The sequence below is a fragment of the Lontra canadensis genome, unplaced genomic scaffold (genome assembly GCF_010015895.1).
Source record: "Lontra canadensis isolate GAN:19392208 unplaced genomic scaffold, GSC_riverotter_1.0 scaffold220, whole genome shotgun sequence".
Classification (NCBI taxonomy): Eukaryota; Metazoa; Chordata; class Mammalia; order Carnivora; family Mustelidae; genus Lontra; species Lontra canadensis.
The window spans coordinates 296,062-309,463 of record NW_022631214.1 but is presented as its reverse complement, the minus strand read 5'-3'; the positions used below and the strand labels follow the sequence as shown (position 1 = coordinate 309,463).

The 13,402-nt window shown below is 58.2% G+C and overlaps 2 protein-coding genes and 1 pseudogene across 2 annotated transcripts; 1 reads left to right on the top strand and 2 right to left on the bottom strand.

The window, feature by feature from the left end:
• The first annotated feature begins 2,827 nt into the window (after nt 1-2,827).
• Nucleotides 2,828-5,584, top strand: LRCOL1 (leucine rich colipase like 1). The gene is made up of 4 exons (XM_032849213.1): nt 2,828-3,102; nt 4,514-4,639; nt 4,753-4,878; nt 4,967-5,584. The coding sequence occupies exons 1-4, from the start codon at nt 3,010-3,012 to the stop codon at nt 5,198-5,200; spliced, it is 579 nt and encodes a 192-aa protein (XP_032705104.1). The 5' UTR covers nt 2,828-3,009; the 3' UTR covers nt 5,201-5,584.
• Nucleotides 5,585-8,615: 3,031 nt separating this feature from the next.
• LOC116862097 (atherin-like) lies at nt 8,616-9,703 on the bottom strand. Its single transcript, XM_032849224.1, has 2 exons — nt 8,909-9,703; nt 8,616-8,786 (listed from the first exon to the last, which is right to left on the bottom strand). The coding sequence occupies exons 1-2, from the start codon at nt 9,701-9,703 to the stop codon at nt 8,616-8,618; spliced, it is 966 nt and encodes a 321-aa protein (XP_032705115.1).
• Nucleotides 9,704-11,858: 2,155 nt separating this feature from the next.
• Nucleotides 11,859-12,606, bottom strand: LOC116862096 (annotated as a pseudogene).
• Between the last annotated feature and the right edge of the window lie 796 nt (nt 12,607-13,402).

The window sequence follows — 13,402 nt, the reverse complement described above, 5'->3', positions numbered from 1 at the left end:
ACTGAAACAGACTGTGAAGTGCTTTTTTAGGGGCAAAAAGTGGAAGAGCGAGGGCATGCGCGGCTTTCCGGTGCTCTGCCTCCCAGGCTGGCAGGGTTCGGTGACCGCAGATCAGATAGGCTCCCCATGTATGTGTCTCTTCTGAAACCAGTTAGCAAAGCTTGTGAGTGAGAGGGTCCAGCCATGCCGCTGTGTGCGAGCTCCGGTCCCCCCCAGAGAAAGTGAGTACAAAAGGACAGAAAGCCAAAACGCAGACTCTGGCCAAGTCCCCCACCACTGGCAGTTTTATGATGCAAATGGTGAGTGGTGCCAACCTCCCCTTGCCTTTCCGAGATGTCTCCTGTTGCTGAGTTCGTCCTCACGGGGACTTGCATTTCACGTGAGCAGCAGGTCGTTTCTGGGTGTTTCTGTGAAGCTGAACGGGTGCTGAGAGGACACGTGCTGTCAGTGCTCTGGGGAAATGCCAGCGTCCGACGTCAGAGCAGCGGGCGCTCCTGTTGAGTGGGAGGGAAGCGCCATCGAGGCCCCTTCCCTGCCCAGCACCCCTGCCTGGCTTTGGCCCCAGCGGCTCCTCATGACCTTCCTGACTGGCCGCCCACCCCCAACCAGGCGTCCCGGGGCAGCCCCGTGCCGCTCCGCTGTCCTCCACCATCCTGCTCGGCTACTGGGCCCTCCTCCTCCATCTGTGTCCCCTCCAGGCACACAGGCCACTGTGCATCTGCCTTTCTCCCTGGGGATATTCTGTGCTTCTGAATTCCTGGTGCCCGGCCGGACCAGCCCCCCAGGGAGGACTTGTTTCGCAGTCTGGAATGCTCCCGGCCTCGGGACCCGAACGGTCTGGGAAGCTTAGCAAACAGGATTCCACGTGCTTTGCAGCACGAGTGTCCCCAGGAAGGAAAAAAGGTGAGATGAGCACAGCTTCCCTAAATCATCTGGAAACCAGAGGCTCAGGGGACACAAATGGGACCGTGGGAGCCCACCCCTCACCTCACACACAGGGAAACAAGGTCCCAGAAAGGCTCAGTGTCCCCCCAAGTCCCTGCAGCAAATAGAGGGAACCTGGGACGGGAACTCAAGGCAGGTCTGAGTTTGAGGCTCATGGGCCCTGGGTTGGGGACTGGCGGTCCTGAGGGGAGCACTGTCAAGGGCGCAGGAAGACAAATTCGAGGAGAGGTTCTAGAACATGGACAGGGTGGGAGGTGGGGAGAGTGAGCAGGGAACAGGCCTGAGGCCAGAGGTTTGGGGTTGGGGGGGCACCTACTCCTGCACCCGTGGGGCTCCTGCGCCCGTGGGGCTTTGGGACACAACGTGTTGGGATTTGAGGCCTCGGTGTCAGAATGCTCCCCAGAGGCTCTGACCTCTGGAAGACACCAGAAAGAACTGATGGACTCCAGGTGGTGCTATGGGATGATGGAATGTTCTGGAACTAGATAGAGGACGTGGTCGCACAACATTGAGGACGCACTAGATCGGGGTGCCTGGGGGGCTCAGTCGGTTGAGCGCCTGACTCTTAGTTTCAGCTCTGGTCATGGTCTTAGGGTCGTGAAATGGAGCCCAGCTCAGCAGACAGTCTGCTGGAGAGTTTCTCTCCCTCTGCTCCTTCCCCCACGTGGGCTTCCGTGGTCACTCGCTCTGAAATAAATATTTTAGGGGTGCCTGGGTGGCTCAGTGGGTTAAGTCTCTGCCTTTGTCTCAGGTCATGATCTCAGGGTCCTGGGCATGATCTCAGGGGCCTGTCTCTCTGCCTACTTCTGATCTCTGTCAAATAAATAAAATTTTTAAGATAAATCTTTTTAAAAAGTGCACTAAAGACCACTGAATTGTTTATTATTTAATTTTTAAAAAAAGAATGTATGTATTTATTTGAGAGAGAGCAAGAGAACACAAGCAGGGCAGCAGCAGGCAGAGGCAGAGAGAGAAGCAGACTCCCTGCTGAGCCGGGAACCCAACACGGGACTCGATCCCAGAACACTGAGATCATGACCTGAGCCGAAGGCAGATGCCCAACAAATTGAGCCACCGAGGCACCCCAAAAGCAAAGGGGCAAAGTTGGAGGCCAAGCTGTCAGCTTTATGAATAGCGAGCCAAATAACCCCGTTAGGGTGGTGGCAGCTCAGGTTAGATCCGAGGCCGACCTGGACCTCCTGGCCATCCCTCCTGGATCCAGGCCGGGAGAGTCACCTGTGCCCGGTGGCTGCTGCAGGCGCTCCACCCCAGCGTGGGGACAGGGACGGCTGGGCCCCAGGTGTCCTGCCTGCCCTGGGGAGACAGGAGCTGGACTGAGCAGGGGGCTGAGCAGTGAGGGGCCCACGGGAGCTCTCTAACAGCAGAGAGGCTCCTGTTTAACTCAGAGAGGCACAAGTGTTCCCCAGAGAAAGGGGTGTTGAGAATTCATTTTCCACTCAGTGATGAACAGAGATTTGCCATCAAGCTGTAGAAGATACTTGGAGGAACCTTAAATGAGTCTTAGGGAGTGAAGGAAGCCGGTCTGGAAGGGCTGCATTTGTAGGGCTCCAACTCAGGACATTGGGGGAAAGGCACAAGGACAGGCCCAAAAAAGATCCCCTCAAAGATCTGCATCCGCCAGGTTTCCTGGGCACGGAGGACCCGTGGCGCCCAGGGTTTTAGGGCAGTGGAAACACTGTTGTGCTAATCTGGTGGCATAGGTCCAACCCCAGAATTTCCAGCACAGGCAGTTAGCCTTGGGAAAGCTGTGCATGTGGTTATAACAATGTATCACTATCAGCTGACCCTCCCTGGCAACCCCGCCCACACCAGTTAATAAGAGAAGACAGGCGGGGGAAGCGGGGCTGTAGGGGAACTCTCTGTACTTGATGCACGATTTTTTCTGGAAACCTAAAGCTGCTCTAGAAAATAATTATTAGTTATTAATTAAAAAAATTCTATTTTGCAAAGGCAAGATTGGGACGGAGGGCAGGAAGCAGGTGCCCACGCGGGTGCCATGGGGGCAGGGATGGCCGTCTGGGGCGTCGACAAACCACAAGCCCAATGGCGTGCGCCGGGCGTCTGCTGCTGCTGCTGCTCTCGCTGCTGCCCATGTGCATGGCCTGGAAGCCCAAGAGCTTGTTCCTCTTCAATAAGGTCAGCGGACACCCCGTGGCACTGCGCCCGCCGTCGCGGCCTCATGCAGGCTCTCTGGGGCTCCCGGCTCCTTCCTTGCAGTGTCTGCCCCCACGAGTCTGGTCTGGGGGCTGGAAAGGAGGGTGCCTGGGAGCACATGCTTCTCCCCAGGCCCTGGGGCCCCCAGGATGGCTGATTCTGGTGCCCAGGACCCCAACACCAAATCCAAGCCAGATGGCAGCACGGTGGGGGTGGGTTGGGGGCCGAGAAAGCGTCTCTGCTGGGAGGGGTGTGGGCAACGTGAGCGTGCGTGCACTGCCTCTTCATCCCCCTAAGGCACCAGTCCCTCCACTGCATGGCGGGCAGCCCACTGGAGGCCGGGGCCTTGGGGCCCCACGTGAGGCAGGGGAGCTGGGGTCCTGGAGCCTGGCGCTGGGCCATGGCCCAGAAGCGTCCTCAGTGCCCCAGGCCAGGAGTGAGCTTCCCCATCTGGCCTCTTCTCACCTGAAAAGCCACCTCGATGGGCTCCAGGCCCTGGTCCCCGGGTGCCTTCCGAGCTTCAGTTTTATTAAAATCTTCAAAACCAAACCAAACAGAAGTGCTCAGTGTGTGAACGCCCACCAGCGAGTCTCTAGTGTGGAGGCATTAGCCTCCCTGTGCTCCGGTCTGCAGGCCCTGCTGGGTGGCGCCCCCGCACTCAGCTGGCTCTGACTAGCTGTGTGTGAGGCTCTGCCCTGCCCCTCCCTCCCCCGTGCGGGTGTGTGTGTGTGTGTGTGTGTGTGTGTGTGTGGTGGCGGGGCTGGGCTCTCCCGGGAGATGGGGTGGAGGGGAAATCTCACCCCCAACAGTCCCCAGCCTCAGGAAGCCAGGCGGGAGTCAGCGTGTTTCCTTTAGTTTGGAAAATATACCTGTTTTTCATAAAAAGTTGCTATTTATGTTAACATGGGACAGGGAGCCTATTTCTAAATAGGTTTCCGCATAAACATGTAAAACTTCTAAAGTCATTAGCAAGAACCCACACTGACACCAGCTCTGGGCGCCTTAGTAAGTTTTTGAGTTTGCAGAGGAATTTTGAGACCAGAAGTTTGAAAACTTGGATCAAAGGCCTGGGGAGCAGGTGGCCTTCAGGGGGTGGATGGGACCCCCCCCCCCGCCACAGCTCCGGGCTGACTCTGTGACCCCCGAGGAGGCACCTGCCCTCTCTGAGCCTGTGCCTCGGTTTACCGTCCTGTCCACGTGGCTCACGACAGGCACGGACGACGTCAGCTCCCTTCCTCTCCCTGTCCTCTGGCTCCCTCTCACCCCATGGGCCCCCGAACCCGCCAGGTCCGGAATATTCCAGGAAACCTGAAGGGACGCAGAAAGAAGGGGTGGGTGTTCGGAGACAGGGAAGCCCTGGCGGGCATCCGCGAGACGGTGCCCGGCTTTGCAGAGGACGGGAGAAGCATGCGACGACCACTCCGAGTGCCAGAGCCGCTGCTGCGTCCCCAACAGCCTGAACCGGCAGACCTTCTGCGCCGCCAAGACCATCTTCCTCAAGTGCCTGCCCTGGCGGAAGGTGCGAGCGAGCAGGGGGGCGGCGCGAGGGGCGGCGCGAGGGGCGGGGCGGGCAGGGCCGCCCGCGGCGGGGGAGGGGCCCGTGGGGAGCGCCGGCGCTCGGTGTCCCCGCAGCCCAACTGGGACGCGTGCTCGGACCACGCCGAGTGCCGCAGCCGCTGCTGCGTCACCAACAGCGCCAGTTCGCAGACGTTCTGCAGGCCCAGGGGCATCTTCCTGCAGTGCACGCCTTGGCGCAGGGTGAGGGGCGCGGCGGGGCGCGGCGGGGCGCGGCGGGGCGCGGCGGGGCGCGGCGGGAGCCGGAGCCGAGCCCGCTCTGCGTCCGCAGCCCAACGGCGCCCGCTGCGGCCACCACAGGGAGTGCCGGAGCCAGTGCTGCATCGCGCTCACGGAGGTCAGCCGGGGTCCCCGCTGCGTCCGCCGGAGCGGCCTCCTGGCGCAGTGCCTGCCCTTGGTGAGCGCCCGCCCCCGGGAGGGGCTTCCCGCGGCGCCCGAGGCCGGCGGCCAGCGAGGGGGGCCGGGTCTCCACACCCGCGGGGCGCCCCCTTCCGGGAGGGGCTGACGCCTGCGGCCTCCGGGTCCGTTTTCCTTAACCGGAAAGGAAAGAGGCCCTGGGGAGAACGGGCCCAGCGGTCAGGGTCCCAGGGGGAAGCAGGTGCCGCGCGCCTGGTGAAAGGCCGTTAGATGAGGGGCTGCGGGGTGAGCCCCGAGCGGGGGCAGCATCAGGATTCGCAACCGTGGGACTGAGGAAGGGCCGCCCAAGGGAGGAGGACTCCGGAGCCGCGCTCTCCTTCCCTCCGCTCCTTCTGGACCCTTGTGATAGCGGAACAGTAACCCTAAAACCAGAAGGACAGAGGTCAGCCTCCTAGGGCACAAGACCTGCGCCCGTGGCAGACACAGTGGTGGGCGTGGAGACGAAGATGGGGGGACAGAGATGGAGGCAGAGATGGGGAGACAGAGATGGGGATGGAGATGGGAGATGGTGATGTGGACAGAGGTGGAGGGTGGAGATGGGGGACAGAAATGGGGGGATGGAGATGGGGGTGTCAGAGACAGTGAAGGCATGAGGGGTGGGTACCGGAGACAAGGGAGTGGGAGCTTGGAGAAGGGTGGGGGCCACAGCAACTGGAGTCGGGCTCCGGGGTTGCGGAGAGAACACCAGGGTGCCGTGTTGTGTGGGTGTTCAGGCACCTGGCTTGAGGCTGGGATTGGTAACTTTTTTCTGATCATAAAGGTGGGGGGTCTCTGTCTCCCAGGTAAGGACCAAATTCTTGAGCACATAACCCCATCTCGCTGGGTGCTGTCGGCTCCTCGAGGAGCCCCGGGCACAGCAGGTGCTCACAGAAACATGTTCCCTGCTGGGCTCCCACGGCTGCCCTGGCCGCAGGCGAGCTGACTCCATCCGAGGGGGGCGGAGAGCTGTGAGGCACCTGTCTCCCCCGTGCATGTGGCACTTTCTCTCACTTGGCCCTTCAGTGACAGGGGAGCTTGGGTCTCGGGTCCACGCTGCTCTCTCCGGGCTGTGAGAACCTGGAGGCGTCTGTCCCTTCTCCCAGCGGTGAGCTCCTGAGGCTGATGGTGCGTGTGTCCGAGGACAAACTGCGGCTCCCAGAACCTTCCCATCAATAAACACCTGCTAACTCACCCGACGTGTTGTGTTGCGTCCATTTTTGTTTTCAGACAACAAAGGTAAAAACAATGTGAAGCCGTAGCGTAGTGGCACCTGATTGGGTCACGTACAAGGTTGCCTTCCTGAGGATGCGAGTCTAGTCAGAGATCAAGTCTCACTGGGAAGGGAAAGAGCCAGAGCTGGAGCACTTAAGACACAAGGCGGAGCCCCTCCCCATGCACCAGCGCCTCTTGTCCTTGCAAGTAGAGACAGTCGGGTCAGGCGTTCCAAACTGAGAAGGGGCCGCCAAGAAGAGGTGGGAGCTGAGGTCGCCCTGGAGGGGCTCCCACTTCCTTGGGTCACTTGTCCTTCCGTCCTTCCTGCTCTGGCCCCAGGTCCGGTAGCACCTCTCGGAACAGGTGCTCTGGCTAATTAGAGCCTATCTGCACTTCTGTGGCTATCTGTGGCTTCTTGCGGTTCCCAGAGCTCAGCACCTTAGTCACCCGCATGACGATCTTCTGGGGTTTCCATTACCCACACCTGCTGACACTAGGCTTCTTTTCTGGGCTTCATTAAAAATAATTTCCTCCTTCCTCTCCTCCTCCTCTCCATCCTCCCCTCCCACTTCTCTCCTCTTCCTCTCCCTTTCTCCTTCCTCCTCTTTCTCCTCCTTATCTTGAGCTAAGATGATCCTTGCAGAGAAAGGAAAAGCCTTGCTTCTATCCCAGTAAGAACAGCTCAGGTAAGCCACAAATCATAGTTAAAAAACAAAAAACAAACAGACAAAAACAAAACAAAACAAAACAAAAGGAACAGATCTGAATGTAAAACATAAGATCTAAAGCATTTAGAAGAAAAATAGGGTAGGGGTGCGTGGGTGGCACAGTCCGTTGAGTGTCTGACTCTTAGTTTCTGCTCAGGTCATGATCTCGTGGGAAAAGCCCCCAAGATTTCTGTTGCTTTGCACTCACTAGGGAATCTGCTAGAGATTCTCTCTCCCTCTGCCCCTCCTCTCTCTCTCTAAAACAAAAAAAATCTTAAAAAAATAAATAGGCTATTTTCTTGACCTTGGATTCAACAGAGTTCTTTGATGTGGCCACATGTCCCTCATAAGAGAAAAAGTAGATAAACTGCTAACATAACTTCTGTTCTATGACAGACACTTTTTTAAAAAAAGATTTTATTTTTTAATTGTTATGTAATCTTTACACCCAAGGTGGGGCTCAAACTCACAACCCCAAGGTCAAGCATCACATGCTCTACCCACCAAGCTGGCCAGACACCCCTAGGGTAGACACTGTTATGAGAAAGAACACATCTAACAAAGGACTTGTATCCAGAATACATAAAAACTCTTGAAACTTAACAGTTACTAAACAACCCAGTTAGGAAGTAGATGAAAGTCTTGCACGCATAGTTCACCAAGGAGACCAAGAGATGGTAGAGAAGCATGTGATGTGTTGGCTGTCACTCGCCAGCTGTCAGAGCAGACCGTGGAATGGCTGGGACACTCCTGTCTCCACTGCTTATGCCAGATTCATGGGGACACCCACATCCCTGACCCAAGTCACTTTTCCACACCTGTATTTCTAGCAGCTAAACATAGTTCCAAATTGTATCATTCACCCAAAAGACAAGTTCCCTTTTAAGATTTGGAAGAGATTTCTGTATTTTTATTTTTTTAAAATTAAAGGAAATACCATTTTTTTAAAAAAGATTTCATTTGAGAGAGCATGAGCAGAGAGGGGGGAAGCAGACTCCCCACTGAGCAGGGATCTCCACGTGGGGCTAAATCTCAGGACCCCAGGATCATGACCTGAGCCAAAGGCAGACGCTTCACCAACTGAGTCACCCAGGCGCCCCAAGATTTCTGTTGCAGCTCAGAACGAGCCGGGAGCTCAGGCCCAAGGGGAAGGCCTGGTCCTGAAACAGGGGCCCTTAGGTAGAGCCCAGGCCTCTGAGCAGGCTTCTGGGGGAGCAGGTCTGCTGCCAACACCCACGACCCCGGGGAACACAGGCAAGGTGGCCATGCAGCCATCTTGGCGCACGTGCAGTTGGAGACCCACAGACCGTGGGCCTAGTGCGCGTGCACAGGGTGCCGCAGGCGGGGCCGGCCGGGACGTAAAGGGGCAGCTGGTGCGGAACCGGGGCCTGGGAGCTGGCGCTCAGAGACGCTTGGCGTCGATAGATCCAAGCCGCATGCGGCCCCTGAAGCCCGGGCTGGACAATCCGCACTGCTGGGCATCGAGGGTCCAGGGGGATGGCCTGGCTGCCCTCCAGGGGGACATGTGGGAGCCTCCTTTGCTGGAGAGGCCCGGGACCCCGGCGGCAGGTGGTCCATGGCGCTGGGGAGGTTCAATGTACCTCCTCAAGGACCCTCCCAGGGTGGGGGTCCTTCCACTCTGAGGCCGGTCAGGTGCTCTGGGGCGGACTGGAGCTCCACGGGGCCGCCAGGTGGGCTGGAGAGGGGCAGAGGGTGCCGTGCAGGCCGCGCAGGGGGAGCGGGGGCGGGCTGGAGGGGGGACGAGGAGCAGCGCAGCTGTGGGAAGAGGCCGGGTCACAGGTGGAGGTTGTCTGCGGTTCTGGAATCCGCCCCATCCAAGCCCGATGACACGAGCACCTGTGCCCCCTGAAAGCCCATCTGGACGCAGGTGCACTGACTTTCCAGCAGTGGTGGCTGCTGGCCGGCCGGTGACCCCGCAGTGAACGACCCCGGGGGCCGTGGAGGCCGGGGAAGCCGGGACCCGTCCTGCGGACAGGCCGAGCCGAGACGGGCGCCGCCGCCTGCCCGCGGTCAGCTCGGACAGTCTCGGGCTCGGAGGCTCTGCGGCTGCGCCTGGAAGGGCCGAGGCCCACGCGCGGACACGCCCGCTTCCCCGCACGGGTGGGCGCGTGCCTAGCGCGCATGCGTGAGCCGCGCAGGTGCGGGGAGCCCGGGACTCCGAAGAGGGCGAGCGCGCAGGGCGGCTGGGGGAGGCGAGCGGCCACCGGGTCCGGTCCTCCGCCTGATTTCCGACCCCAGGCGACAGTCCTGTGCCTGCTTGTCCCCCGGAGGTAAGGCTGGAGGATCGGGGTCTGCCTTGGTCGCCGGGGCGGTGTCGGGGCGTCGGGGGGAGGCTGGCGGGGTGTTTCCCAGCAGCAGACACCTGGGAGCCTGGACGCCTGGTCGCCCCGGAGCCCTCCGGGCAGGCAGCCGGTTGCAGGGGCGCGGACTGTGCCGTCGCGAGCTGTCCCCTGACCAAGGGCTGGGGGTGCCTGTTTTATCCCGGAGGCCGCTGGGGTGAGCCCGGCGACCCCGAATCCCCACGGGCTCCTGGGCCCTCGGCTGGCTGGCGCGGGGCTCCCTGGGCGAGCTCCGGCTGCCCGGGTGCCTGGAGCCCAGGATCTGGTGCGGGCGAGGGGCGGGGGCGGGGGCTGCCTCGCGGGAGTGGCCTGGGGGGTCGGTGACATCGCCATGTTCCCGAGGGCACACAAACGCGTGTGTTCCGGGCGCCTGGGTGGCTCAGTGGGTTAAGCCGCTGCCTTCGGCTCAGGTCATGATCTCAGGGTCCTAGGATCGAGTCCCGCATCGGGCTCTCTGCTCAGCGGGGAGCCTGCTTCCCTCTCACTCTCTCTGCCTACTTGTGATCGCTCTCTGTCAAATAAATAAATAAAATCCTTAAAAACAAACAAACAAACAAAAACACGTGTGTTCCTCCTGCAGGCAGAGAGGACGGGTCTGGAAGCCTCACGAGGACAGACTCCAGCGGCGACCTCGGCGGTGGCATGAGAGGCCCCTGGAGCCTCGGCCTTGCGCACAGTGAGTGCACCTGGGCCGGACTCACCCTTGGCCGGGGGCTGCCTCTAGGGGAATTTCAGGGCTGGGCTCCCTCCACGGTGGACACAAGGTAGAGGGGCTGGAGACGGCCTGAGGCTCCCGGGACAGTGACGGGGTGATTGCCCCGGCGGGCGTGAGCCCCCCAGGTCAGGGGAGCCCGGGGCCTGGAACAGGGGTGGTAGCAGACCCGTGTGCCCCTGCCTCTGCCCAAGTCCAAGCCCAAACCCACATAGACGCACGCGTGTCCCCCTGAGGTCTGTGGGGTTTCGGGGGCCGGAACGCTCCCACAACAGTCTGTGTCATCCTGGCTTTAATGTTAATGATACACTGAGCAGGTATCTCCCACAAACAATGGTTTTTAGTTTATCATTAAATAACACACCCAGTCTCGTGCTAGATTATTGTCCAGGTATGGGGAGAAGAAAGGAAAAAACTCAAATATCACGGAGGGGTGATTTGATTGGAATCAGAGAGCGACCTCCGCTAGCCGAGATCTGACCTCCAGTGGCCAGAGTGAGATTTCGGTGACGTGGAGCTGGTGTCCGGGGAAGCTGGTGTCCAGGGGAGGCAGGTTGTCCTTCCCCGTGGGGCCTTTGCGGGGCTTTCTCCCCTGCCGGTGAGGGGGCCCCACCAGCGGGGGAGTCCGGGTCAGCAAACTGTAGCCTTGCCCGCACCGACACTGTCGCACAGCCCTCCAGCTCCGGGCAGTCCTGGTCCCCGGAGTCCCCTTGTCCTACTCCTTCTTCCTGTGTCTGCACAAGACGAGCCCCAGCGGGGCCTGCAGCCGCGGAGCTTTGGAACTCCTGGGCGGGGGAACGGACGAGAGGAAGCCGTCCTGCGCCGCGGGCTGCATTCTCGTGTCAGAAGCAGCCTTCTCCTCGCAGCAGAGGAGCGCGTGCGGGATCCTGTCCCGGCAACACACAGCCATCCTGCCTGTGGTTCCATAGCCCGCACCCACGAATGCACACTGGGACCTAGGGCCCTGCACAAATTCAAGTTCTCAGAAGTGTCTGTCTGCCCTGCAAGTCTGCGTCACCCGGAGCCTTGACCACAAACAGTCCTACTTTGTGACCGGTTTCCCTCTGAGGCACGTTCTCTGAACCACACTTTCATGACGGTGCAGGGGACTAGGTCCCGGCGGTGATCAGCACGAGCACGGTATGAAACCTTAACGTGGTACCGTATCCGGTTGCTGAACAGTCCACAGGTCGACCTCTTAAATCCCCCATGGCTTCCTTGACGCCGTGTTTCCGAGGGAAGGTCATGGACAGGAGGCTCCGGGGGCCCTAGCCTTTACAGCACCATCGGGCCCGCCTTCCCCTGCCGTGACGCCAGCTTCCGGGCTCTCATGATGTTAGAGGACTCAGCCTGTTTGGGGGATGGGCACCTGTCTAGAAAGTCCTGCCTATTAAGCTTCGAGTCAGAGGCTGCGATCGTCGCTCCCAGTACGGTCGAGGGAGGGTGTATCAGGAGCGAATCCCTTATTGCTGGTGTGGGAATCTGTGCTGGGAGACTGAAGGTCGACATGGACCACCAAGGAGGACGTGTGTTACATGCCAAGATCCTATGTGTGCTGTGTACGCAGTATAAGGGGCCCCTTGCTTTATCTTTCTTAGATTTTTTTCTCACTTGAGTTTATCGCACAGCTGCTGTAAGTTATAACAAGTAGAAGAATATCGAGATGTAATGAAGTGATAACGCCCCCCTCCCCCATCACCTACTGTTCCCGCTGCTTTGGGGAAAAATAGCGTAGTTTCTAGGCTTGTGTGTACGAGGTCGTCCCTGTGCAGTTTCAAAATGTTCAGTTTGCTTACATTAAGTAAAGTAATTCCAGGATGTTTCTGAAGGCCTTGATGATACCGCTGTCTTCACAGTAGATGATGCAGGTCCCCTGCACTGGATACGACAACGGTTTCTCATTTTGCCCTTGCCAGCTCTCATTTGCCGAGAGGCATAGACCTTTTTGATATCATTCCAGGCTTTAAGTTTTTTAAGAAGCAAAACAGCCTCCTTGGTCTTCTTGTAGCCTTCAACTTTATCTTCAGCCACCAAAGGAAGTTCAGGAACTTCCTCAGTATGAAGACCTTTAGACATGACCAGCGCTGGTAAGCCCGAGGCAGCCAGGGCAGAGCAGAGGGCATACCGCCTCTGTGTCGTGTTCACTCTGCGATGCCAACGGCGCCAGGTTTTGGTGGGTGCAAACATGTGGCCCCCACGACACCTGTTTCCAAAAGCAGCCTGGCCAGAACGGAGAGTCCCACCGCCTCAAACTCCGGGCACTGGAGCCACAGCTCTGCCAGTCCCCAGACTCAGTTCCGGTTTGATGACCTGCTGACTCACTGACAGCGCATGGCTGTCTGCTGTTTTGGGGCAAGTCGATGTGAACAAAGTTCACAATATCTGGTCGAATGGGAGCCTTGAACACAGCAGGCAGAGTAACACTTTTGCCAGATGATTCCTCCTTTTCGGAGAACACAGATATCAGTGGGCGAGCACACGCTATCGTGGGGAGATGAGAGGGCTGCCTTCTAGTTTTGGTCATTATTTCTCTTCCTGTCTAGAAGCTTTTTATTTTCATGGAATCCCACTAGTTCATTTTTGGTTTTGATCCCTCCCCTCAGGAGACGTGCCTAGAAAGAAGTTGCTGCGGCCAGTAAGAGAGAGGCGACGGCCTGTGTTCTCCCCTGGGGTTGCCACGGTTTCCTGTCTCACATTTCGGTTTTTCATCCATCGTGAATTTATTTTTGTACGTGGTGGAAGGAGGTGGGTCAATTTCATTCTTTTGCATGTGGCTGTCCAGTTCCCCCCGAACCGTTTGTCGAGGAGACTTTTCCCATGGGATAGTCATCCCTGCCTTGTGGGAGATCGACGGGAGAGTGGAGGGCCCATCTCTGGGCTCTCTGTTCCATCGATCTCTGTGTTTCTGGGCCAGTACCATGCTGTCGTGATGGTGACAGATTTGTAACCAAGCTTGAAGTCTGGAATTCTGATGCCACCAGCTGTGTTTTTTTTTGTTTTTTTTTTCCAAGATTGCTTTACCTACTCAAGGTCTTTTGTAGTTCCATGCAAATATTAGGATTGGTGGTTCTAGCTCTGTGGAAATGCTGGTATTTGGATAGGAATCGCAGGAAAGTGTAGACAGTCTTAGGTAGTAGAGGCGTTTCAACCATTCTTGATATTCCACCTCAAGAGCATGGAAGGTCTTTCTACTTGATTGTGTTGCCTTCAGTTTCTTTCGTCAGTATTTTATGGTTTTCACGGTACAGGTCTTTCATCTGTTTGGTTTAACTTATTCTTGGATGTTTTATATAGTTTTTTGTGTGATTGAAAGTGGTGTG

Bases quoted from the DNA above. Each gene is read 5' to 3' on its own strand.
- LRCOL1 (XM_032849213.1), top strand. From the start codon at position 3,010: ATGGCGTGCGCCGGGCGTCTGCTGCTGCTGCTGCTCTCGCTGCTGCCC. The intron at 3,103-4,513 runs GTCAGCGGACAC...CCGGCTTTGCAG, and splicing joins GCTTGTTCCTCTTCAATAAG to AGGACGGGAGAAGCATGCGA. The intron at 4,879-4,966 runs GTGAGGGGCGCG...CTGCGTCCGCAG, and splicing joins AGTGCACGCCTTGGCGCAGG to CCCAACGGCGCCCGCTGCGG.
- LOC116862097 (XM_032849224.1), bottom strand. From the start codon at position 9,703: ATGGCGATGTCACCGACCCCCCAGGCCACTCCCGCGAGGCAGCCCCCG. The intron at 8,787-8,908 runs GTCAGTGCACCT...CTCTTCCCACAG, and splicing joins GCAGCCACCACTGCTGGAAA to CTGCGCTGCTCCTCGTCCCC.